Source organism: Carcharhinus amblyrhynchos, chromosome 8, assembly GCF_965287045.1.
Source record: "Carcharhinus amblyrhynchos chromosome 8, sCarAmb.v2.hapA, whole genome shotgun sequence".
Lineage (NCBI taxonomy): Eukaryota > Metazoa > Chordata > Chondrichthyes > Carcharhiniformes > Carcharhinidae > Carcharhinus > Carcharhinus amblyrhynchos.
This window is the reverse complement of record NC_137331.1, coordinates 48,554,020-48,581,406: the sequence shown is the minus strand read 5'-3', so window position 1 is coordinate 48,581,406 and position 27,387 is coordinate 48,554,020. Positions and strand designations below refer to the sequence as shown.

The 27,387-nt window shown below is 41.2% G+C and overlaps 2 protein-coding genes across 6 annotated transcripts in view; one reads left to right on the top strand and one right to left on the bottom strand.

The window, feature by feature from the left end:
* pag1 (phosphoprotein membrane anchor with glycosphingolipid microdomains 1) overlaps positions 1 to 26,217 on the bottom strand; it is a 165,865-nt gene extending 139,648 nt beyond the window's left edge. For 4 of the 5 annotated variants that reach the window (XM_080194040.1, XM_080194041.1, XM_080194043.1 and 1 more), the window contains exon 1: positions 25,980 to 26,194. The gene's annotated coding sequence lies outside the window, so the exon portion shown is untranslated. Of the gene's footprint in view, positions 1 to 25,979 lie in introns of all 5 variants that reach the window. The other variant, XM_080194042.1, reaches the window with a different exon arrangement.
* A 245-nt stretch (positions 26,218 to 26,462) lies between these two features.
* mrpl53 (mitochondrial ribosomal protein L53) overlaps positions 26,463 to 27,387 on the top strand; it is a 28,939-nt gene continuing 28,014 nt past the window's right edge. Inside the window, exon 1 of the mRNA XM_080194037.1 lies at positions 26,463 to 26,576. Within this exon, the coding sequence (XP_080050163.1) occupies positions 26,485 to 26,576 (92 nt within the window). The 5' untranslated portion in view covers positions 26,463 to 26,484. The remainder of the gene's footprint in view (positions 26,577 to 27,387) is intronic.

Below are 27,387 nucleotides of genomic sequence, written 5' to 3'. Positions count from 1 at the left end.
TTGTCTGGCTCTTAAATACGGTCCAGCTACAGAACTTCATGGAGATAAGTTTTCCACTCAGAGGCAAGACAAGTCAGCAAATTTACCCAAAAACACAAAATATTTTCTGTGCATCACCATAGTGAATGACACAGTGACTAAAGCATTCATCGCTACTGGTAAAACTTTCCAGGTCCAATTGATCGGCAGAAGTTTCTTTGTTCTTGGTAAATATGCTGAAGTTAATGATCAGATGATTCTGGATCCTTGTTCGATCAATATGGCTAAAGCCCGTTCAACATCTTCACATTCTGCGTTGCTTCTTTTAACTGGGACACACGTTCAGCAGATTTCCACCAGTTGCTTAGCGAGTTCTTTTTTGCAAGGTATGTTGAGCAAACTTGTTTTCTAAGCTTTGCATTCTCAAATGCTCACATTTGGCCTTGGTGACCATTTAAATGAAATTGCAGTGGACGTTCGCAACATATCTTCTTTATAGGCCTAATAAACATATGACCACTCTTGTATGTCACGTGTAAAGATAGGGCCTGTCAACAAATATCATGATGTGGGTATGCCGGCGTTGGACTGGCGTAAACACAGTAAAAAGTCTGACAACACCAGGTTTTAGTCCAACCTATTTATTTGATAATATACTCACAAGCTTTCGGGGTTAGCCCCTTCGTCAGGTGAATGGAGAGTTCTGGCCTCAGACAGAGCACATAAAGCACAGACAGTTTAGAGATTACTGATTAGAGATTACTGATTACATTCTAATCAGTAATCTCTAAACTGTCTGTGCTTTATGTGCTCTGAGGCCAGAACTCTCCATTCACCTGACGAAGGGGCTAACCCCGAAAGCTTGTGAGTATATTATCAAATAAATAGGTTGGACTAAAACCTGGTGTTGTCAGACTTTTTACAACAAATATCATTACAGAAGACCTTTAACAGCATGACGGGCTTTAAAAAAAAGGTCAATATTGGTATACAAGCTACATTTTTATTATTAGAATGAGAAGGGACTAGGATTTCATTTTTTTTGTTGCGATGACGACAATGGTTCGTAACATCCAAGATCTGGGGTATTGTAACTTGCGGGTACCTCAAAAATACACTGAGGAACCTTTCCCTAGGAAAGAATTGCACAGCAATTGCCCAGGAATTGATAGAAGTCTACAAGATTATGAGAGGCATGGACAGAATGGATAGTCAGAAAGTTTTTCCCAGGGTCAAAGTCAATTACTAAGGGGCACAGGTTTAAGGTGCAAGGTTTAAAGGAGATGTACGAGGCAGTTTTTTTTTTAAAAACACAGGGTGGTGAGTGCCTAGAACTTGTTGCCAGGGAAGGTAGTGGAAGCAGATTCGGTAGTGACTTTTAAGGGGCATCTTGACAAATACATGAATAGGATGGGAATAGAGGGATATGGTCCCCAGAAGGGTAGAGGATTTTAGTTAAGTCAGGCAGCATGGTCGGTGCAGGCTTAGAGGGCCGAAGGGCCTGTTCCAATGCTGTAATTTTCTTTGTTCTAATTTCAAACTTGATTTAGGCAATTGACCTGAAATTAGAACCATGCAAAAGTAGTGTATTATTCACAAAATTCAGGTGAATCCAACTGTCTTACATGAATAGTTACCCATAGCACTGACTGCCACCACCCCTCAACCACCAATGGAACTCGTCCCATTATCTGACTGCACCCCCCCCCCCCCACCCACGGGACTCTGACTATCACCCATTCTCCCCCTATCCCTCCACATCCAAAAGGTACTCCCCTAACCCCTGATGTAATGATGCACACTACACACTGTCAGGGATACAAACGGCATTTATTAATGAGGAAAGACTACATAGAGGCCAGCAGCCACCAGTTGCTCCAGTCCCTACATGTCTACTACATGCCTTCTGGTTGCCTTCTACCTAAGGTAGGACACCACCCCCCTAGGATGGTTACCCACTCAGTCTCCATTGGCCCCTCAAGCCAAATGATATGTTTCTGCTGCGTTGTCCTTAAAGGGATAATCACCATGCCTGACCACTCCCCACGTTGGCCACCTGATCCCAAGCGCCTGACAACTTTCTCACCTCCTCCCCAATTCCTCTTCACCCCTACCTCCACCCTCCAGTTCTGATCACTTGAACTACCCCACCTCTACCCCACCCCCCAATATGCCCTTGCCTCCACCTGACACCACTGCTAATCACCTGACAATTCCCACCCATTCTATCTCCCACCTCCACTCCCAGTCCCTATCATTAGATGCACACGATCGCCCAACACTCCTGACTCCATGCCCATCACCCGTACCCCTGCCAAACACCTGACCACCCCCACCCCCTCTCCCTAATCATCTGACACCCCCTGCACCCCAAATCGCCCAACTCCCCACCCCAAAATCTTCTGATTCTCACCGCAGCCCCCCCCCACCCATCTCCTGACACACCTACCCCTCTCACAGGCCTGATTTCACAGAGGCTGGAATTGTAAACATGTCTGTTTTATGACAGCTTGTGCTATGAAAAAAAAAAGGGGCCACGGTTTCCTCTGCTTCAATTCGCACAAGGTCTCATGAACCCGTTGCATTAGACATAGAACATAACAGCGCAGAACAGGCCCTTCGGCCCACGATGTTGCGCCGACCAGTTAAAAAACAATGACCCACTAACCCACTACCTAGCTGCTCCTTGAAAAAACTCCACATTTCAGACGTTCCCAGTCCCTGTAATCCCCTAGTTCTCACTCAACCTGACTCAGAAAGGCCAAGTGAGAATCAAGGTCAGAAATTAGGAACAATTATTTCTTGGGAGTTTAGACCTAGAAATGAGATAAGTGGATATGATGGTATATGATCAAACAAATGATTGATTATAAAATGTATTAAAAAAAATCAACTTCTCAAATTTTTTTGTGCATTTTCATTTCAAACTGTGGTAGCTATAAACCCCATTCTATTTCTCCCTTGAAATGAAATACAAGTCACAGCTGAGATAAAATTATTTACTATATTTTAAATAGTTCTTGCTTGAAGTTTAAAAGAAAATGGAATGGAGATGCATGAAATCACAAATAAACTTTAAACAGAAAAGGGGAAAATTGAAGGTTAATGCAATGTGAACAATCACTGAGGGCCTTAACCTTTCCTTGTATGCCACCAGTTTGTTCTGCCAGTTTATTCCAAGCAGATCACTGGCAGTTTAAAGCTGTGTGGAGACACAAAGCAGAAAGTAATCTCATGCAAACAGTGCCCAGTACATAAAAGGAGCTAACCCAATCGAATAAAATGAACACAGTAGCTGCTTTGTGACTTCTCTAAGTGAATGGACTAGTAATAAAACATACAACACATGCAAAACAGAACTCCAAGGCTTTTACACAAACAGGTTTCAACAATAACTCTGTTAAACTAACTACAATACATAGAAGTGGAGAGAAACTACAAGATAAAATAAGATCAAAGGTTTAAAGAGGTCACAGCTGCTACAGAATATATGTTTTTAGATCAAAGATCTTCAAGTATGAGAGCTGAAGATGTATTGCTTTTATTAGAAACTTCTACACAAGCTGAATCGCTAAGGACAGATGTGTATATGTCTGGAAAGTGGTTAAAAGGCAATAATTCAATCAAGAAGATTGTGTTTACAGTTTGCATAACCCAAATTCCAAAATAAAATTATTTTCTTTATCAACTTCCTGGTGCAATTGATTCTTGTATATTTGAATTTCTATTTATCACTGGTTAAAGGGCTGTTATCTCTTCTGTGAAGTGTACTATTGATTGGGTCATGTTTACAGCCCGAGCCAAAGTTTTCAGTCTATGGTTCACAAGCCTTGTTGATCTGTACAGATGCCAATTTATAGTTCAATGTGAATGCATTGATGTCTCAGTTCCTATTAGCTGTGGGTCAAAAATGGGTGATTGGCCACTTCTAGCTATAATGACATTTTGCTTTTCCCAGTGATAAATGGAATTCCAAATACAAGAGAACCCACTGCACCAAGAAGTTGGAGAAAGAAAATAATTTTATTTTGGGATTTGGATTATGTGAACTGCAAATACTCAATCTTCTTGATTGAATTATTGTGTTTTAACTACTTTCTGGGCATACAAAAATCTGTCCATTGCAATTCAACAGCTTGTGTAGAAGTTTTTAGTGAAAGCAATACAAAGCAGCATGGTAGCACAGTGGTCAGTGCTGCTGCCTCACAGCTTCAGCGGCTTGGGTTCGATTCTGGCCTTGGGTCACTGTGTGGAGTTTGCACATTTACCCCATGTCCGCGTGGGTTTCCTCCAGGTGCTCCGGTTTCCTCTCGCAGTCCAAAGGTGTGCGGGTTAGGTGCACTGGCTATGCTAAATTGCCCTATGGTGTCAGGGGGGCCAGCTAGGGCAAATATGTGGTGTTACAGGGATAGGGCCTAGGTGGGATTGTGGTCAGTGCAGACTTGATGGGCTGAATGGCCTCCTCCTGCCCTGCAGGGATGTTATGATCTTCAGCCATCATACTTGGAAGATGTGCATTGATCTAAAAGCATGTATTCTGTATCTTTTGTGAACTCTTTCAAAGAATGATCTCATTTAGAATCACGTGTATTGAAACTGAACACCTCTAAATAATGGAACTTGAGATTCAAACCACTGTCATGCATTGAACAATGACTTGTATAATAATAGTTGGTAATGATATGCACTGATTTGAGGAGCAAATTACTTTTTGCTGAATAAGCAATGAAATGAAAGGTATGTTCTCAAATATTCACTATTGTTGGATTATTCAATTACAAGTGGCACAGTAGTTAGCGTGGCCGCCTCACAGCGGCAGGGTTCAGTTCCAGCCTTGGGTGACTTGGAGTTTGCACATTCTCCCTGTGTCTGTGTGGGTTTCCTCCAGGTGCTCCAGTTTCCTCCTACAATCCAAATATGTGCTAAAAAATGCGTAGGTTAGGTGGTTTTGTCATGGTAAATGCATGGGACGTTTGGGGTGGGAGGGGTGGAATTCTAAGTGATTTTGGAACACTTTTCATCATAAATGGCAAATATACAAATTAATTGTGCACCAAGCAGTTTATTTCAATGCCAAAGTACGTAATGTTATATTTGTTTTCTACTGCTGCTTCCAAAAGAGAAATTGTCCCACTTCCCTAATGTTTTAGAAACACTTCTGTCCAATTTTCACCCTTTTAGTTATTCACTCTCTCAGTTCAATCTGGTTTTCATTTCCACCTGCAAACTATTTAAAATAATCCTCTTATTCCAATCTCCTTTTACAAATCTATTCTCTTCCTCCCCATCACCTCCTGATATTGACAACAATATAAGACGCACAAGGTCAGTGGTAGTAACCTAACTGGAACACTTTATTCACACACCTTTACTCTAGCACAGTCAGCATTAGATTGGCCAGGCAAGCTCCACCCAAGGTGAGGCGGAGTCCTGAGTCACCCAACCCGCTCCCTTAAAGGGGCATGAACCCCACATACATTACCAGTAAAACTGTCCTTCCACCCACAGCTTCTCATACCCCTTGAAGGGCAACTTTCAGATGCTGCCTCCTTCCTCCTTCCCTTCAATACCATTCACTTCCTATTCCCTCTATTACTATCTAATTATTCCCTTCGTAGTGACAACCATTTATTCCTTCCTACCCATCCATATATTTCAATCAATTCCCCCCTTTGCCATCAATTTACCTTCTATTTGCTCTCCTTGTAAACCATTTCTGTCCCCCCCAAGTCTACCACTTACTCCGACAATCTCTTGTTCACTCCAATCGAAGTCCAATGGCTTATTCAACATAGGTTATCCATCTTTCCTTTAAGTTTTTTAAAAACAGTTGACAACAAATATTAACACTTTTAAGTTTATCCTTGTAATTCAGAAAGACTTTATTCCTCCATTTAATGCACTCCTGGTGCTCATGGCTGGGATTGTCATCTGTGAATATTCTCGGCAGGACACCTACTCAATAGTACCAGTCTCAAGGTAGACAGGCAGCAACCTTGGCTATTAGTGCAGGTGGCACGCAGAAAGAAGCAGGGTCTGACCATTATATGACTTGGATGGAATAAAGATTGGGGAGCAAAAAAAAAACAGGGTCCAGTAGCATAGAGTTGTTCCAGCAAATGCTGGCCAGGCTCCTAGGATACTGACTGTCAGGAGAAAATGAATTATTTCAAGAGATACCTGATGGGATATAATGAATCAGATCTCTCTGTGATGAGACAAGAACCTAGAGAAGGAGGACATTAAAAAAAAAATCAGCCAAACAACTTCACGTAATTCTGTACTAATTTATTAAACTTTCAAATGCTTCATGTTCAATATTAGTTTGCCCCTCACCATTGTCTTTACAGGAAATTGTCAATTTAGCTGCTTTGAGAGGATTTAGGGTAAATATGTGAATTTCTGTATTGGTGAATGCAATGCAATGTAGAAATGCAAAAATGAAAATGTATGAATAAAAGTGTGACAGTAAGCAGAGAATTCAGAAATGGAGGTCTCAGAACACTAGGTGAACAGAGGGCAAATATGAAGGTTCACTTATGCGAAATTACTTAATGAATATTGCTGCAATAACCACTTTAAGAAATTATAGAACATAATTTGAAAGGGATGCGATAGGTTTGATAAAGAACAAACAACTGACAAATGGAAGAGCTAACATCAGATACACCAGCTGAATAGTTTCCTTTAATACCATGGGGACAATTTTCCCACCCTGCCCACATGGGAATCATAGTGGGCCGAAGGCAGACCATGCAAAGGTCCTCGGGCAGGATTTTCAGGTGTTGGGCCAAAAGTCCCGCCCAAGTTTTTCCAATTGTAGGATAAGCAAAACACACACTTATTCCTCACATTCATTTCAATTAGCATCTCCATTATTACTAGTTTGTGTGTGCTAACCATGCAACATTTGTATATCAGACAGTGGCAATAATCTAGAGGTGCACATTCGTAACTGCAATCAAGTGAACATATTTGAGCAACTTGTTTACTTTACAGAATGATTTTGTCTCCAGCTACACAGCAAGAAGATCAATTTGGAGATTAAATCCCCTGATAACACACACTTTTTTAAAACTGTGGTTATTTATATCCTGACAAAACAAGTGCATCCTGCATGTACATTTTAGTCAAGAAAACAGAACATGGTTTTGAAAAGTGTTCTTAACACAGAACTTGCCATCAGTAAAGCATTTTCTGAATGATATTCTCTGAAAAGATTTCTCTTAAAACTTCCCTCTAATCCTTCCAGTTATTAATTCTACCAATTATTTTAATCTGTACCCAACCCAGATAATGACCTCTACGCCGAGGAAAATAATATGAATGATTCAAGTCCTTTATAATTTTACTTACATCAACTGAACTTTCCTACAGCCTCTTCAGGTCCAAAGAAACTAACTCCAGCCTATCCAACCTTTTCTCATAGCTAAAAGTTTCCTGTCCTGCATCATGAATCAAATGTATTTTTTTTCTGACTGCCCATAATCAGTATGTTTTGTATGGAAAGAGGTTTGTCTTTTCTTAACCTTGGAGTCTGCATTCCAATTAAAATAATTCAGCAGCAAGCTTCCACGAGTTTTTACAGATAAAGATAGTGGATTTTTACATATCACAGTTAATTCCATCTCGGATTGACAATTCCTGATCTCCCTCAAATCAAGCTTGTGGTTTCTTGAATGGATTCAAAGATTTAAAGTTGGAATGAGGGTCCTGAAAAGTGAAGGGTACACAGCAGATTGCAAGGTTTCTAGTATTCAAATACCTAAGAGGTTGGTTCTCATGTGAACTTTGAAACTAGAACAGTGTTTTGGCTGCTTGGCGACTGCTAGCTCATCTGGAGTCTGGTTCTCAGACTGGCTGATGACTGATGTTTCTTAAAAAGCAAATACGACACAGCCATACTCTGTATTGTTGTCTCGTCGGTGTTCTTTTTCCATCTAACCAGATCTCTTCAGGGTTATGGGATAAAGTTTCAGACACATGGTCAATGGCCTTTATCCATCCTGAATTGCTTAAACCTAAAAGACTACCTAAAAGAAAACCTACGACATCTTCTCCGGAGTCTTCAACATATCACTGATGAAGACGAACATCTCGCCAAGGCCATCCCCACACCCCCACTTCTTGCCTTCAGACAACCACGCAACCTCAAACAGACCATTGCTCGCAGCAAACTACCCAGCCTTCAGGAGAACAGTGACCAAAATACCACACAACCCTGCCACAGCAACCTCTGCAAGACATGCCGGATCATCGACATGGATACCATCATCACATATGAGAATACCATCCACCAGGTACACGGTAAATACTCTTGCAACTCGGCCAACATTGTCTACCTGATAGTTGCAAAAAAGGATGTCCCGAAGCATGGTACATTGGAGAGACCATGCAGACGCTACAACGGATGAATGAACATCGCTCGACAATCACCAGGCAAGACTGTTCCCTTCCTGTTGGCGAACACTTCAGTAGTCATGGGCATTCAGCCTCTGACCTTCGGGTAAGCATTCTCCAAGGTGGCCTTCACAACACACGACAGTGCAGAGTCGCTGAGCAGAGACTGATAGCCAAATTCCGCACACAAGGACGGTCTCAACAGGGATCTTGGGTTCATGTCGCACTATCTGTAACCCCCGTGACTTGCCTGGGTTTGCAAAACCTCACTTACTGTACTGTCTGGAGACAATACACATCTCTTTAACCTGTGATCAGTGCTCCTTCCACTCACATTGTCGGCCACTTTAAGACTTGAACAGCAGGTTAGGCGTAAAGATTTGCATTCTAATCAGTAATCTATAAACTGTCTGTGCTTTATATACTCTGTCTGAGGCCAGAACTCTCCATTCACCTGACGAAGGGGCTAACCTGAAAGCTTGTGAGTTTACTATCAAATAAATCGGTTGGACTGAAACCTGGTGTTGTCAGACTTTTTACTGTGTTAGACCTAAAAAACCATTGATATACATTAGGAAATAGATTGAGATCATTCACATTTTACTGATGGATAATTGGTCTCATCAGCTTTCTTTCATTAAATTGCAAACCTAGCGACAGAGTCTAGGCCTTCATTGATTGCGTGTTTTGCATAACCTTCAAAATAATGGAAGGTGTGAATTCTACAAGTAACATTCATCTTTGTCCCTTCCAGGCAGAGACCCTGACTCATGGTTATTCAATTCTGAGTCTCTCAGAAGTCTAGTCTGCTTAAATAGCAAAGGTAACTGGCTCTTTGACAACCATCTTAATAGTTCGCCAGTGTTCATTTTAATTAAAAGACAACTTTCATACAAGCACAGTCTTTTTCATATGACATGCTTTTAATGGACATGATACCTGGCATCACCCTTGTAATTCCGCTGTCACCCTCACTAGTTCAATCACACACATCCTGTATTGTGGAACAGAACTGTATTCAGTACTCTGGCCTTGCCCTAACATGTGTTTTACACAGGTTTTAGCATTAACCGCTCTGTTCTTCGTTCTTACTAACAACCTTATCTACCTGTTCCTGCATCCTCAAGAATCTGCACTCCAAGGTCCCTCAATTCTTTACACTTCTCAATATCCTACCATTTATTACATATTCTCTTGCTTTGTTTATCCTCCCCAATATAGTGTTACCTCATACTTCTCCAGGTGGAATTTCATTTGCCCCTTTTCTGATCCCCGGTCAGAAGATTAGCATCTTCCTGTAATCTAAGAACATAAGAACATAAGAAATAGGAGCAGGAGTAGGCCATCTAGCCCTTCGAGCCTGCCCCGCCATTCAATAAGATCATGGCTGATCTGTTGTGGCTCAGTTCCACTTTCCCGCCTCTCCCCATAACCCTTAATCCCCTCTCTTATCAAGAACCCATCAACCCGCTTCTTAAAAATATTTAGCGAGGCAGCCTCCACCACTTCAACGGGCAGAGAATTCCAGAGATTCACCACCCTTTGAGTGAAGAAGTTCCTCCTCAACTCCGTTCTAAACCGCCTCCCCTTTATCTTGAGGCTGTGCCCCCTAGTCCTACTGTCTTTTTTGAGCGGGAAGAGTCTCTCCACCTCTATCCTATCCATCCCATTCATCATCTTATACGTCTCAATGAGATCTCCCCTCATTCTTCTAAACTCTAACGAGTACAAGCCTAGTTTATTCAGCCTCTCCTCATAGCTCAATCCCCTCAACTCCGGTATCAGCCTAGTAAACCTCCTCTGCACTCCCTCCAGGGCCAAAATATCCTTGTGCAGGTGTGGCGCCCAAAACTGCACACAGTACTCCAGCTGCGGCCTCACCAATGCCCTTTACAGCTGCAGCAAGACCTCCCTACATTTATATTCAGTCCCCCTCGCTATGAAGGCCAGCATCCCATTCGCCTTCCTGACCACCTGCTGCACCTGCAAGCTGGGTTTTTGCGACTCAATCTAAAGCTTTCCGCCTCACGATTAAACAAAGACAATTTTTGCAACATTGGCAAACTTCTTAATCATCCCATACATGTAAGTCAAAATCGCTGATATATACTGCAAAAACAAGGGACCTAGTACTGAGCTTTGTGGAACCCCTTCAGAAACAGCCTTCCTGTCACAAAAAGCACATACTGACCATAACCCTTTCTTTCCTTCAAGAGAGCCTTCAATTTGCCTGCTCCTGAGCGTAGGCCAAGTGGTCTGTAATTACTCAGCTTATCCCTTTTAAAACAACAGTCTGAAATAGCAGCATAACCATAGCCAGAGGGGTTGGAAAATAGTCAGTGCTTTGGCTAGTCCCTCCCTTGCTTCTCTTAGCAGCCTGGAATACATTTCACATAGATTCACATACCTGTTTCAAAGATACTAAACCCCTTAATTTCTTTCTCATTATGTTTACTCAACATTTCAAATTCTTGCTCCTGAACTACGATTTCTCAATTGTCCCATCCTTTTGTGGAGACAGATGCAAAACACTCATTAAGAACCAGAACCACATCTTCCACCTCTACACAAAGGTTCTATTTTTGGTCTTCAGCTGGCGCTACTTGAGTTATCCTTTTGCTCTGTGTGTTTATAAATGATCTTTGGGTTTTGGACTTGCCAATATTTTCATACTTTCTTTCCTAATTTCCTTTAGTTTCACTTCTATACTTAAATTCCTCTAGTCTTTCTGCAGTGTTGAGTTCACAGAATTGACATAAAATTTCCTTTTTGTCCTCATCTACCCTCTACGTTCCTTGACATCTTGGGGTTTCCCAATTTGGGAATCAGCGTTGAGGAGGAACTTCTTCACTCAAAGGGTAGTGAATCTCTGGAATTCTCTGCCCGTTGAAGTGGTGGCGGCTAACTCGCTAAATATATTCAAGTCACGGGTAGATAGGTTTTTGATGGACAGGGGAATTAAGGGTTATGGGGAGAAAGCAGGAAAGCTGAACTGATCCACTTCAGATCAGCCATGATCTTATTGAATGGCAAGGCAGGCTTGAAGGGCTAGATGGCCTCCTCCTGCTCCTATTTCTTATGTTCTTATGGGAGTTTCACCCTTTTTCTTTGTGGAATATGCTTGTTTTTTTACCTCTCACTCTCATTTCCTTGAATGCCTCCCACTCCTTTGAAAATGATTTACTTTCAAGTAATTGTTTCTTGTTCACTTTTGTTAAATCCCACCTTAGCTAGTGAAACTGGTCTTTTCCCAATTGAAAACTTACCCTAGTCAATCCTTTCCCATGACTATGTCAGATCTAACTGAATTAGAATAATGTCCACTGAAGTCCTTTCCCACTGATACACCTTCCATGTTTAAAACTGCACACCCTTTCTTTTGGGCTTGTTATATACCGGTAATGGCCAGAAAATGTTCTCCTCAACATATTTAAGAATTTGCTGCACACACTATACCTTTTTAGATTAATCCTATTTCAGTTATTACAGGTTAATTGAAAACTAACCTATTGGTCCTGCACTTCCCAGAAAACTATTTACATGATTCTTCCTCTATCTCCTTTTGGCTCCTTCAGGATTTAAAATACAGTCCATTTTGTTCTTCAGTTGAACTGATAGAACCTAACTTGATGATTTTTCTCACATTCCATCCCTCCTCACAGCTTTAATTGCTTCTTTAATCCGTATTGTTATTTTTCAGCCAAGAATGTTGGGCTACATTCTTGTCCTCCTTTAAACCATGTGTGAGGGACTAAAACCTCATACTGTTTACATATTTATAGAAATATCCTCATGGCTATTTCTAAAATTTTAAAAATTGAATAGATTCTGAAAATGTCCAAATCTATGTCTGTCTGTGATTGCCAAACAAAAGGAGCTTCACAGCAGTATTGGAGAAATTTGCACATCATCCTTGGAGAGCCACTAATGACCCCCTTGGGATGCACAAATTCAAAGGCCATCTGAATTCCAGAATCCAGGCTGGTCAACAGCTGTCTACTCATCTGCTAAGACAAAAAAGGGACAGCAACCTTTGCTTCAATTCTTAATGGTCGAGACAATTTGGGGACCCAGACAAGGGATACACATCTTTGTCGGAGATGATGTGGGGAGGGGGGACTCACATAACATGGTCTCTGGTTTGTGGAATCAGTAATAAACTTAAAACTTTGACACAGGTGATAGGCACTTCATACTTTATCACAGAGCATGTCTTTATTGCAAAACTCAATGCTAACTTGCTCCTCCACCTAGATATACCTCTCCTTCCCATACTATGTCACACACACCCTCTGCCCTTTTCTAAATTTCTATTCTTCTGTTATGTAGATCTTGGGTTGAGCACAAGATCCATCAACCTGCTGTGTTCAGGCTAACTCCAGAACAGCATGGTGGCACAATGGTTAGAGCTGTTGCCTCACAGCTCCAGGGACCCAGGTTCAATTCCAGCCTTGGGTGACTGTGTGGAGATTGCATATTCTCCCCCATGTCTGCATGGTTTTCCTTGGTGCTCTGGTTTCCTACACAATCCAAAGATGTGCAGGGTAGGTGGGTTGGCTATGTTAAATTACCCTTTAGCGTCCCAAGATGTCTGGTTAGATGGATTAGTCATGCTAAACATGTGGGGTTACAGGAATAGGGATTGTGCAGAAGAGGGCCTGGGTAAGATACTATGTCAGAGTTGTTGCAGATGTGATGGGCTGAATGGCCTCTTCTGCACCATAGGCATACTTTGCAATAATCTCACTTCACAATTCTCCTCAAATTCTGTCTTCTCCTGCCTCAAAAGTTGACTATTCTTTGCACTTCTTCAAAAGATACAATAGTCTGTGCCCTGACAAGTCATTGCAGCAACATGTCCCATCTTTATTGACAAAAGGTTTTTTCTTTGCCTTCTGTTTTAAAAAGATGAATCTGCATCAATAATTTCCCCCCATCAAGTCCTTTCATAGCTTTTAAAATTTCCATTAAATGTCAGTTCAAACTTTTCTGCTCCAATCCATATTTACTTTTTCATTTGTAAGATCTTCCACTATCATCCTATAGAAGATTCTTTGATGATAAATAATGATGATCCATTTAATGCTCCATAAGGAGTGTTTTATTATTCAGATAATTTGCATTATAGATTAAAAAGTAGTTAGGTATTCAGGTGGCAAAATTCTATAAATAAAAAATGAACTTTATTTTTAAAGTGGTTCCCATGTGGTGATATAATTTCTGAATCTATGTTTTTAAATTTATGGCCAATAACTTCCTTGTACTCAGTGCCGAACACTACACGTGCAAGCATATCCTGATCCCCAGAAGGAGGATTTGCCTTTAGTCCTGTTGTTGAACAAAAGTCTTTTGTCACTACAATTTACTGGCTATAATCACATGCTCACAATGATTTGCTCAACTTTGAAAAGTGGTAGTGCAAAATCCATTGGTTTGAAGCTTAGGCTATAAAACCTAGAACAGATTTCTAAGGCAAGGAAAATAAGTAGCATTGAGGAACAGCAAGTTTATTATACAGCAGCTCATTTAAATGCTCTACAAAAACCCAGTGATTGTACAGAAAATAAGCGTTAAAACTAGACATGAAACAAGTTCCCAATAATAACTTCACAACTATTCTGAAATTCACCAAAACACTGCTGTTCATATCCTAAATGGAACAAATTCCTGCTCAACCATTACCTCTCTCCACCGGATGTAGTCCCCCAATGCCTCCAATTCAAAAGTCTCAAGCTATCATTCAAATCTTTTTATGGCCACTGACCAATATTGTCTTTCCTCCCCCACACTCTAGTAGCCCCTGATTTTTTTACTGGACATATGTTATCTAGAGTTGTAATATTCAGTTTTTCAGACATAGCAGCAAAACAGATTGCTGCTGACCTGAGTCTAACAAAATTCTTCCATTCTGGCAAATGCTAAAATCACCGGATTTGCCAGTAAACAACAATGTTTATTCACCTGGAAAACTCAGCGCACAAACTTGAAATGGGTGTTTGCATTGGCCATGCACGGTGATAATGCTGTGTAAAACACTGGAAATTGGTCTTCATGGTTTGAATCTGACCTCCACTACTGGCCTCCGATACGGCTTCAGCCACACTCAACGTAGGCATCAAAAACATTAGTGTCCAGGGGAAAGAGGAAATTTAGTCCTCTGATTTAAACAATATAACTGCAGACCTTAGCTACATCTCATCATATTTGAGTCATTCAAGTCAGACAGCTTCAGTGAGGAGTTACAATTCAGACTTTTCAGTGAGCATGAACAATATTTATGACATTTCTCTTCAGAATTATGAAGTAATGTCAAACCTTCACTATTCATCATTCTCTAAACACTTGCTTTTTCAGGCTATTCTATTTGAATCATGGATGCAATTTTCCCAGAAACCCAAGTACACTCCTTTAACAATTTACAATTAAATTCAATGAGGCAAAACTGATAAATGATTAGTACATTTCTTGCAAGTAACCCGCTAGAGAACAATTAACCTTTCTTTTGTATCTTCAATATTAAAACACTCAGCAATGTAAATGTGCACACAGGTGGTAATGCTCACCAAAATACTGATTGTAAACTGTGAAATATAGGTTGGACTATAGTGACATGTTACTCAATTAACACCACAGATGGAGATGAGATGGTAGATACTTCATATCAATATTTAAGAGGCAATAAGATCAGATTTTTGTGTTTATATGGGCGGGAATGTGGAACTGAGCCACGACAGATCAGCCATGATCTTATTGAATGGCGGGGCAGGCTCGAAGGGCTAGATGGCCTACTCCTGCTCCTATTTCTTATGTTCTTATATGCATTAAAAATTACATATGGCATACACCTCTTGTCCATAAATTTTATTTCAAAAGTCATGCCTTTATAATTTCAATATGCTACCAAAGCATTAACTGTTCATTATTGCATTCTGTCATCTCTCAAAAAATTGATCATGACCTGCATGTGCTACATAACCAATGGCAATAGATAGAACTAACCTTGAAATTGGGTTCATGCTTCATTATAACCTGGGCAAGATTTTGCCGTTTGTTACATCTCCAGAAACAGCTTGTTCATCGTAAAAGTTTAATTTTATTCTGCCTGCTTCACCAGCAGTAGCTCTAAGGAAGGAGTTTGCAAGGACAAAGGAAGAGGGTGGGTATTTATTTATGGTAGGACAATTGCATGCTGACAAACAGGGTAAGGACAGAAGTCCTGGACTTCTCTCCTGGGATCTCAGATGCATCTGCACAACAGAGCTTTTACGAGGCCAGAGGAATGGTTTACAGTTATATCTGTTTTGTGACCACTTCTAAAGATGCTGGTGATAGCTGTTTCTCAGTACAATCTATTTTCAATAGATGAAGTCAATGGAAATGACTCTTGAACATTATGTGCAGCCTAAACTGATTCAAAATGAGCTCATTACACACTCCTGTCCTCCTAATATCACCCCAGAAAGACTGCTTATTTTCATTAGCAAAGAAGAACTGAACACTGTCTCTGTTCTCAAGGTAATTATGGATGATAAAGGCCATTTAGCTCAATTGATCACATCCATCCCAGAATAACACAAACATACATACTCAGAGCAGGAGTCGCCATTCAGCACTCATCTGCCATTTGATAACATTGCCTACATTATACCAATGACTACAACTCAAAAGGACCGATTTGGTTGTAAAGCGATTTGGGACAATGCTGTATGTCAGGTTTCATCTCTTTCTTTACACCTTTACACAATGGCCAGGGTGGCAGAAGCAGTGGTGAAATTGGAGACCCAGTGTTGATTTTCTAAAAATAATTAATCATAAAACAATTAACTGATGTTAGGAAGTTAGCTACAAAGAAATCACTATATTGATAAAACAATTCAAGTCTGTTGCTAATTGCACTCCAAGGCTCCCTTCTAACCTTCCACTCCAAACTTCCCTCCTCAACTCCCACCACTCCAAACAGCCCCCTCAACTCCCAGACCCTTACCTCACAACCCCCCCAACACATAACCCCCAATGCCCATGCCCTCAAATTCCCGTCCACCCTAACCACCGCCCCCCCCTCCAAATTCCTGACCTCCTATTGCACGTTCTGTAACTAAATTTTTGTATGTCAGAAATTTGAATAAGATTCAAAAAATAAGATAATTAACAAAAAATAATTCATGTCCCAATTGCGTCTTCTAAAAATGTTTAAAATGCTTAGTTCACCGCTTCAGTCTAGCTCAAAAGCTTAGACTTTTACTCTATTTTTACCTCTCATCCACAAGACCAGGATTTCAATCACACTTCTGCATTCTGAATAATGATGATTTCAGAACTTTCTACTGTGTAATCTGTGCACCAGTATGACCTGAATGGCAGAACAGATCTTTCAGCCTGGGACAGGTTTTTCACATTCTCAAATAAGTTTAAAATTGAAACTTTGGAATAAGAGTGGGCCATTCTGCCCTTTAAACCTATTCCACCTTTCATACCTTTCAACTCTACCATGACTGATCTGCATAATAAAATTTCACTTATCCACCTCTTTCCAGATTCCCCCTCAACCCAGAAAAGGCTCACATAGATTCATCTCAGGTATGGGAGGGATTTTCTTACAAGGGCAGTTTGTGTAGGTCAGGTTTGTACTCACTGGAATTTGGAAGAATAAGAGGTGATCTTATTGAGGCATATAGGATTTTCAGGGCTTGATCGGGTAACTGCTAAGAGATTATTTCCCCTTGTGAGTAAGTCTAGGACCAGAGGACATAAATGGGTGATCCCTTATTCTGACATTAAAACAGTGATGAGGAGGAATTTCTTCTGAGGGTGTGAACATGTGGAATTCTTCAACCCAAAGGGCTGAAGAGATTGGGATTTTTAAGTATGTTCAAGAATGAGAGAGACAGATTTTTGTTCAGTAAGGGAATCAAGGGTTATGGGGATAACCCTTGACAAAGGTGGATGGGAGAGTGAGCTGTGAGGAGGTTGCAGAGATCCTGCAGTGTGATTTGGACAAATGATTGGCAGACTCAGTATAATTTGGATAAAGGTGAGGTTATCCATTTTGGTAGCAAAGGAAGGAAGGCAGATGACTATCTGAATGGCCAAAATTAGAAGAGGAGACTGTGCAACGAGATCTGGGTGTTCTTGTACACTAGTCAGTGAAGATAAGCAGCAGGCAGTAAAGAAGGCAAATGGTATGTTGGCCTTCATAGCAAGAGGATTAGACTATAATGGCAGGGGTGTCTTGATGCAGTTGTACAGGGCTTTGGTGAAGGTATTTCCAGAAATAGTGTGTGCAATTTTGGTCCCCTACTTGAAGAAGGACGTTCTTGCCCTAGAGGGAGTGCAGAGATTTACCAGACAGATCCATGGAATGGTAGGATTGACATGAGGAGAGATTGAGTCGTTTGGGATTGTATTCACTAGAGTTCAGAAGATTGAGAAGGAATCTCATACTAACCTATAAATTTCTAACAAGACTATTTAGGGTAAATACAATGATTTTCCCGATGCTGGGGATGTTGAGAACCAGGGGTCACATTTGAGGATACAGGATAGGCTATTTAGGACAGATGAGGAGAAAGACCCAGAGAGTGGTCAGCCTTTGGAATTTGCTATCACAGCTGAGGCCAAAACATTGGAGTTTTTCAAGAAGCAATTAGGGGCGGCATGGTAGCATAGTAGTTAACACTGTTGCTTCACAGCTCCAGGGACCTGGGTTCGATTCCTGGCTCAGGTCACTGTCTGTGCGGAGTTTGCACATTCTCCCTGTGTCTGCGTGGGTTTCCTCTGGGTGTTCCAGTTTCCTCCCACAGTCCAAAGATGTGCGGGTTAGGTGGATTGGCCAAGCTAAATTGCCCGAGTGTCCTGGGATGCGTAGGTTAGAAGGATTAGTGGGTAAATATGTAGGGATATGGGGATAGGGCCTGGGTGGGATTGTTCCCAGTGCAGACTCGATGGGCCTAATGGCCTCTTTCTGCACTGTAGGCATTCTATGAATTCTAGATCTAGCACTTGAGGCAAAGGGAGTCAACGGATATGGGGAGAGGGGGCAGGATCAGGCTATTGAGTTGAACGATCAGCCATGATCATAATGAATGGTGGAGTGGGCTCAAAGGATCAAATGGTTTCCTCCTGCTTCTATTTCCTATGTTTCTATAAGGCAGGAAAGTAGAGTTGAGGATTATCACATCAGACCATTAATGTTCTCTCTAAATAGTGGAGCAGACTCTGAGCAGAATGGCCAACTTTTGCTCCTATATCTTTAGGCCTTATCATTGTGTTTTTTCTCCCTTAAATGCTTGTTTCCCTCCCATGTGTTGTATCAATGCTATTCTCCTCAAATGATTCCTAGTGGTGGGGAATTCCACATTTTTACCTATCCCAGAGTAAGAAATCTTACTCTGATTATCATATTAATTGATGATTATCATATTCCACAGTCCGGCCAACTGCCATCCCACCCCACTCCTGACTGCTGCCCCATTACCCAAAACCTCCTGTATAACTGGAAACATCTTCTCTGGTACACGGTAGCACAGTGGTCAGCACTGCTGCCTCACAGCACCAGGGACCTGGATTTGCTTCCAAACTTAGGCCACTGTCTGTGTGGAGTTTGCACATTCTCCCCATGTCTGCGCGGGGTTTCCTCCCAGGAAAAACCGCGCCGACCTCCTCACAAACACAGTGACACAGTGGAGAGAATACCCTTTTTTGTCCAGTACTTCCCCTGAGCGGAAAAGCTATGACATCTTCTCCAGAGCCTTCAATATGTCATTGATGAAGACTAACATCTTGCCAAGGCCATCCCCACATCCCCACTTCTTGCCTTCAAACAACCGCACAACCTTAAACAGACCACTGTCTGCTGCAAACTATCCAGCCTTCAGGAGAAGAGTGAACACAACAGCACACAAACCTGCCACAGCAACCTCTACAAGACATGTCGGATCATCGACATGGATGCCATCATCTGGTGGACACCAGAGAACACCATCCACCATGTACACAGTACATACCTTTGTAACTCAGCCAACCTTGTCTACCTGATACGCACAATGTGGAGATGCCAGCATTGGACTGGGGTAAACACAGTAAGAAGTCTCACGACATCAGATTAAAGTCCAACAGGCTTATTTGTAGCCAACGCCACTAGCTTTTGAAACTGGCTGTTCCTTCGTCACGTCAGCTGACGAAGGAACAGCCAATTTCAAAAGCCAGTGGCATTTGCTACAAATAAGTCTGTTGGACTTTAACCTGGTATTGAGAGACTTCTTACTGTGTTTACCTGATACGCTATAGGAAAGGATGTCCCGAGGCATGGTACATTGGGGAGACCATGCAGACGCTACGACAACTGATGAATGAACACCGCTCGACAATCACCAGGCAAGAACATTCTCTTCCTGTTGGGGAACACTTCAGCGGTCACGAGCATATGGCCTCTGATCCCCAAGGCAGCCTTCATGACACATGACAAAGCAGAGTTGCTGAGCAGAGACTGATAGCCAAGTTCCGCACACGAGGACGGCCTTAACTGGGATCTCAGGTTTATTTCACACTATCGGTAATCCCCACGATGTGCTTGGGCTTGCAAAATCTCACTAACTGTCCTGTCTGGAGATAATACACATCTCCTTAACTTGTGCTTAATGCTCTCTCCATTCACATTGTCTGTACTTTTAAGACTTGATTACCTGTAAAGATTCGCATTCCAACCATTATTCTATAAATTGAGTTTGTGTCTTTATATGCCATGTTTGTGAATAGAACTCCCATTCACCTGACAAAGGGGCAGTGCTCCAAAAGCTAGTGGCTTTTGCTACCAAATCACCCTGTTGGACTTTAACCTGGTGCTGAGAGACTTCTTACTGTTTACCCCAGTCCAGCCAGTATCTCCACATCATGACTTTAGTGACTTATGCATCTGAACCTCAGAGGATTTTACTCCTTGAACTCATTTTGACCCTTATTTTCCAAGAATCTGCCTTATTCACAGTAACTTAATTGCAGTGATAATGTAAGCCTACTTGTGACACAAATAAATAAAAGCTTTATTCTTACTACCAAAATGTGACACCCTGCATATATCTATATAAAAATTATTTGTCAATTATGCCTGTTAATTATTACCCTCTTGTACTTAACCACAGTCTCTCTGTATTAACTATGCTCACAATTTGGTGTTATCCAGAAATGTTGAAATTATACTTCTGATGCGAGAGCTCAAATCATTTATGTAATTGGTGAATAGTGGTCTCAACACCAATGATGAAACAACACTTTCCACTTTTTGCTAGCTCTGAGTAGCTATTAACTCCAACTATTTTTTCTTTTCTGTCACCAACTTGCTATCCATTCTCCTACAGTTCCCCTGGCTCTGCATGATCTGACCTTCTGACCATCACTCATATTCTGTTCAGCTGAAACAGGTGCAAAGAATTCAGCTGAGCAAAATAAGTAATAGCCATTAGCTGATTCATTTCTTAGGACAATGCCTTGTCCAGAGTCAAGCTGCCTGCTTTAAAATTTTCAAAAAAAATGCTTGGCAATTAATTGCCAATCACCATTAACTGAGGTAGAAGTGTTGCTGTGGAGAATGCATATCAGAATCTTGTTTCTTTGGATTCTGCCAGTGTTTAATTCTCTGCATCTACCTCCAGAATGTACAATGGCAGAGAGTGTGGTGTAATGGTAATGTCACTGAACTTGCAATCTAGAAATTTGAATTCAAATTTATAAAAATCTAGGCTTGAAAGCTAGTCTCAATGATGACCAGGAAACTGTCATTGATTGTAATAGAAAGCCTTCTAGTGGACTAATATCCTTGCAGGTACATGGTCTGGCCTACATGTGACTCCAGAAGTACAGTAATGTGATTGATTACTAAATGGTCTCTGATATAGCCCAGCAAATCATGCAATCCGCAGACAGCTAGGGATGGGCAACAAATGTTGGCATTGCTGGTGATGCCCTCATTGCATAAAGATTTTTAAAAACTTTTCAACAAAACTCTTGTTTTTTAAACTTATTGTGAATAATTAATAGTGATCTTGACAGAGACATGGCAGAAAGGTGATGAGATCTTTTTCCTTAAGGAAACTCCCCTCCTTGCTATACGTTTCACTCAATGGCCCACTCAAAGCATCAAGGGTGGTGCTACTTTATCCCTAAATTGTTGTCTTATTCTTCTGGCAATTTCTCTTCCTTTGAGTATCTCACCTTATTCCATATCTAATTCAAAATCCCTGTTCTTTGTTCCCCAACCCAAGTACCACATCAAGTTTCACTCATATTTTCTCCACCTTCTTCCTTCAGTCTTTGAGTAATTTCCCCTTCCCAGTGATTTCATCACCATCTCAACTCTTCTTGTTCTCTCTAGCCTCTGAGATCACTGCTCACCTTTCTCCCTAAATCTCACACTACCAGTTACCCGTATTCACAATCATTGTCATGAACACTTTAATTACAGAAAATGTTTTATCCTTAAGGTCTAAAAACATTCTGAACAACTTGTGTTTTAAAAGACACTATTCCTGAAAGGGTTAACGCAAGAACCTCTGATTATTTTTCTTAAAGAGACACCCATTTACAAGAACAGGCAATTATGCAGTTTTAAAGACACTGGAAAACTCTTGACCCTGGTGGACCGAGTACAGAAGGGATCATATGATTAGTGTATGGCTCTGAAAAGAATAAAGACCAACTGCTCGTGAAAAGAAGACAGCAGCCTTCTTGCAGGTTAGAGTTGGTTCATATCCAGAAGTGAATATAAGCTACTAAGATCACGGAGAGAAAAAAAAAAATCACAAACTGGATAGAACATAGAACATAGAACATAGAACACTACAGCACAAACAGGCCCTTCGGCCCACAAGTTGCGCCGACCACATCACCTACCAACCTACAGACCTATCTATAACCCTCAATCTCATTAAACCCCATATACTCATCCAGAAGTCTTTTAAAAGACCCCAGCGAGTTCGCCTCCACCACCACTGACGGCAGCCGATTCCATTCACTCACCACCCTCTGAGTGAAAAACTTACCCCTAACATCACTTCTGAACCTCCCTCCCCGCACCTTAAATCTGTGTCCTCTCGTAGCGACCATTTCAAACCGGGGAAATAGCCTCTGAGAGTCCACCCTATCTATTCCTCTCAACATTTTGTAAAATTCTATCAGGTCGCCTCTCAACCTTCGTCTCTCCAGGGAAAAGAGTCCCAGCTCCCTCAACCTAACTTCATAAGGCATGCCTCCCAGTCCAGGCAACATCCTTGTAAATCTCCTCTGCACCCTTTCAATAGCTTCTACATCTTTCCTATAGTGAGGCGACCAGAACTGCGCACAATACTCCAAATGAGGCCTGACAAGGGTCTTATAAAGTTCCAGCATTACCTCCCGACTCCTAAACTCAATCCCTCGATTAATGAAGGCTGGTGTTTCAAGGACTACATTACCTTTCTTTTCCCTTAAACCATTGATTTGTATCCTTTGGCAGAATGTCTCTAGCTTTATTTTGTTAATTTTAGTGTGTGGGACAGAATTCATCTATCTTTCTTTATACACACGCCAAAAGAATAACAAAATACTTAAGGTATCTCAAAAGGGTAATAGCATACTTTCATATTTCACGCGGGGTGCTATAGTGGCAAACACTTCTGCTTCACAGCACCAGGGAGCTGGGCTCGACTCCTGGCTTGGGTCACTGTCTGTGTGGAGTTTACACTTTGGACTGTGGGAGGAAACACACGCAGACACGGGGACAAAAATGTGCAGGTTAGGTGGATTGGCCATGCTAAATTACACCTTAATGAAAGAGGGACTAGCTACAATAAATGCATGGGGTTATGGGGATAGGGCCTGGGTGGGATTGTGGTTGACGCAGACTCCATGGGTCGAATGGTCTCCTGCATTGTAGAACTCTATGATACTGTATTTTTAAAAACTTTGCTTTTCTATTTGACAAGACTGATTTTATAATTAATAAGTTTGCTTATTGAAAAAAAGCCTGATTAAGTCTTTTTTATTCTGGGGAGCAGTAAAGATGGTAAACAACTGGTCATTTTGGTGAGTGAATCAAACTTTTAATGTAATGATGTGGCCTGTGCAGTATGGGGCCAGTCCTGTTCCGGTTGTCATCATCTGCTCAATCTTTCCATCTCATGTGGCCTTGCTACTCCCATTGCAATCACTGACAACTTTCTTGTATCACTCTCCACCCACTTTCTTCTTTCCACTCCCAACCTACTTCTTCCAATGTCCTTCTCTGGAAGATCTGCCCTTCAAGTCACTTACTGCTACAATTACTAATTCCCAATTAGCTAGACTTTGGATCACAATTCACCATAACATTTCTGCCGCTAGACCTGGCTGGACCAAAAAGCAGCAGCATTCCTGCTCACTATTGCTGGTTAACACATCATCTAGGAATGCACAAATAATCCTGACCTCTCTTCTGCACCACACTGTCTTCTCAGGCCATCCTCAACTCAGTAAGTGTGGGGAATATATGGATTTATTTGTCACAAAGATCAAGCCCAACTGCGTGTGGTGCTTTCCTCCTTTTCCCTAAAGTAATTGACCAGATTTCCATTATTTGCTATTGTCATGGTCCTGAATGCATGCCTTTCTCTAATTACAGTCCCATCTTCTATTTCACTCTTTCCAAGCTTATCCTGTCCAGGAAATCTACCTCCTATTCCCTTGATCCTATTCCAACAAACTGCTGATCATCCAACTTTCCTTCCTGTGCCCAAGATTAGCTGATATTAATGCAAAGATACAATTCATTTTTAAATAATATTTTGAAATATCATAGTTAAACAGCAAAAAATATATTAATGTGGTAAACAGGATTGTAGATGTGATTGGAAGATAAATATTCCTCTTCAATATTAGCTAAATGAGATGAAAAAGTTATTGCACATTACTGGTGAATAGATGTTTGCAATTTTCACCCACAAGTTGCATTTACACAGTGCTTTCAACACAGAAGCATTGTAAAATATTTCGTGGAGCTATAATCAGACAGAAATGGACATCATAGCATGGATCAAATTATTAGGAAGCTTAGTCAAATGACTATATGGAGGGTCTTAGAGTAAGAGAAGGAACAAGTCAGGGAGCCAAGTTAAGAAGGCTGAAGGCATCAAGGTCAAAAGTGGGGCTACAGGAGAGGAAAAACAAAAGGAAGAGGAGAGCAATATTAATGAGCCAGTATCATTGCATTAAAGCACAAATTTAAACAAAGAAATACTCAGAATCTTCTTGGATTGATCTGAGGAATAGCTGTAATATTGGAAATATAAAGTAAAAAGGAAATGGAGAATAAATTCAACAAATTAGGAAGGTATATATTAACAATTGAACTATAATTCAATTTTAATTATCTAGAATAACACTAGAATGGAGAAAACATTTGCAGTCTCTTACCCTGACAGAGTTCAGGCAGCACCATTTATGAATCATGTTACCGTATGACAATGAGTAACATTACTCAAATGAAATTAACCTTACATGTGCGCATGTAATGCAATAGGCATTTTGTCATATCATAACTTGAGAAAGCATGCAATATTTTCCTGTTTAGAAGTACTGTAATGCATCCAGCTGGAAATGCTTAGATGGAACCTGCAAACAATTTCACCAAAAACCACTGAGAACTGCTTTGAAGGGAAAATTGCATTCAGAAGTTTTTGATGACAGTGGAAAGAATTTCCAAACGGTGCCACATACTTTCAGTAAATTAAACCCAGCTTAATGACAAGATATTTACAATCAATTGCCATTAAGTCACTGGAAGATCAGCTAAACATGTAATTCCAACCAAATGTTTGGTTTTGTCACTCAACATTCTGAAATAAAATCAGTTCAACATATAATAAGCATCTATCATATAATTATCAAGATGATCACAGTTTTTCCTATATTACGTGATTCCGTGATATTCAACAGTCACTTAAAGTGCTTCATAAATGCAAGAATGACAAGCGTTTTATATTCAGCTATACAAGTATACAAAAGGAACAGGTATCTATTCAAAGTGAGGCAAAAAAAATTGGTGAAAGATGAATTACGTGTTAAAATATTAATTAACTGATGTTCGAAAACACCTCTTCAGAACTCCCCGGGTGTATATAAACTAAATGATAGTGCACTTATGCAACATTCAACACTACACAAACTGCAGATTTGAACCCAAGTCACATAGACAACTGTGATGGTTTCTAATGAAAAACCTACAGGACTTAAAGATAATCGTGTGAACTGCGAAATGCTTTTATTCCGTTGGTAAAGACGAATTTTTTTTACTGTATTAAGTTGAAAATACACCAAAATACTCTACAGAACTATACAGAACATTTTATATTTGAAATGTCCAGTTTAGTAGCCTTGGGATGGTCCACAAATGTCAGTTTTTCATTGTACTAGCCTAGGCAACAGCACAAAGTATTATACTGCCTTTATGGACGTGAAGAGTACTATCACCAGTCAAACCGTAAGACTTTCCACATACTACTTCCTAGATGTTATGTACCGAATAAATAATTTGCATATTTCACAAATCTGGTTGCGAAATTAAACATTTACATAGGAATTTTTAAAAATCTTACCATGAAAAACGACGAAAGAAGCCGCTAATTCGCGCAGCTGCTTCACACTCAAGTTGATGGAGCTCAAGTCATGCACAAACATCAGCTAAAGCAGTAAAATTGTAACGTACTGCATTAATAGTGATCGCGCTTTCTCTGTATGCTGCAATAATTAGGACCTCACCAGCTCTGAGAAGCAACGAGACTGCTGCGTTCCTTGCCTCTTTGCCTCTGGCTCAGCTCCTCCCACAGACCACAGTAGCGAGGGACAAGCTGCTGCAAACAGCTGGGGCAGAGCCAGGGCGCGCATGCGCAGCCCTGAAAGCCGCAAGCTCCACCATCAGCAGGCGGGGAGATACGTCGTTACGTAAGATGACGCAGTAACGTCTCCAGCGCGGTGCCGTCATCAAACTGCGTGAAGAACTACAATTCCCAGCGTGCACGGCGGCACAAACCACCTGATCAGCCCGCCTCCCCCGCTCCCCTCCACCCCAACGGCAGACAGCGCCGAGGTCGGTGAAGTAAGATGGCGGCGGGGAAGGGGAGAGTGGTCTTGAAGTCAGTCAAAGAAGTCATCGTGCAGTTTTGCCCTTTCGAGTCTAATGTGCGCGGTGCCAGGTAGGCAAGGCCTTCAGAATGAAACTCCATCTCCCACTCACTTCTCTGGTGATCTTGGGCTTTAATCCGAAGTGCTTTCTGGAGGAAAAAATAACTTAAGGAGTGCTGGGAATAAAATTCTTAAGCGATATAAAGACAAGTGGCCACGATAAAGGAGTGGTGCAATAATGACATGTCATTTATATTGAATCACTGAATTGATATAGTACCAAAGGTGGCCATTTGGCCCAACGTGTTTATACTGACCCTCTGAGCAACCAAAAGAGAACTTTTTGCACCAACTCCAGCGTGTTGCCACCACCAAATAAATCTTCCCTTCGCGCTCTCTGTCAGCATTCTGCAGAGACCATTTCCTCTGGGATAATCTAGTCCACTCCTCCACTGTACCCAACACCTCTCTCATCACTCATGGCACCTTCCCATACAATTGCAGAAGGTGTAACACCTGATCCTTCACCTCTTCCATGCTTACCGTCTAAGGTCCAAAACAATCATTCCAGGTTAAGTAGCATTTTGTTTGCACTTCTTTCAAATTAGTGTATTGCATTCGCTGTTCCCAGTGTGGTCTCCTCTATATCGGAGAGACCAAGTATAAACACTTTGCTGAGCACCTTCAGTCTGTGTTCAATCAGGACCCTGACCTTCCAGTTGCTCCAGTAAGAAGTCTTACAACACCTGGTTAAAGTCCAATAGGTTTATTTGGTAGTAAACACCACTAGTTTTCAGAGCGCTTGCTGCTCCATCATCAGATGAGTGAGTTGCTTGCCATTTTAACACAATTCTGCTCCCATACCCACGTCTGTCCGTGGCT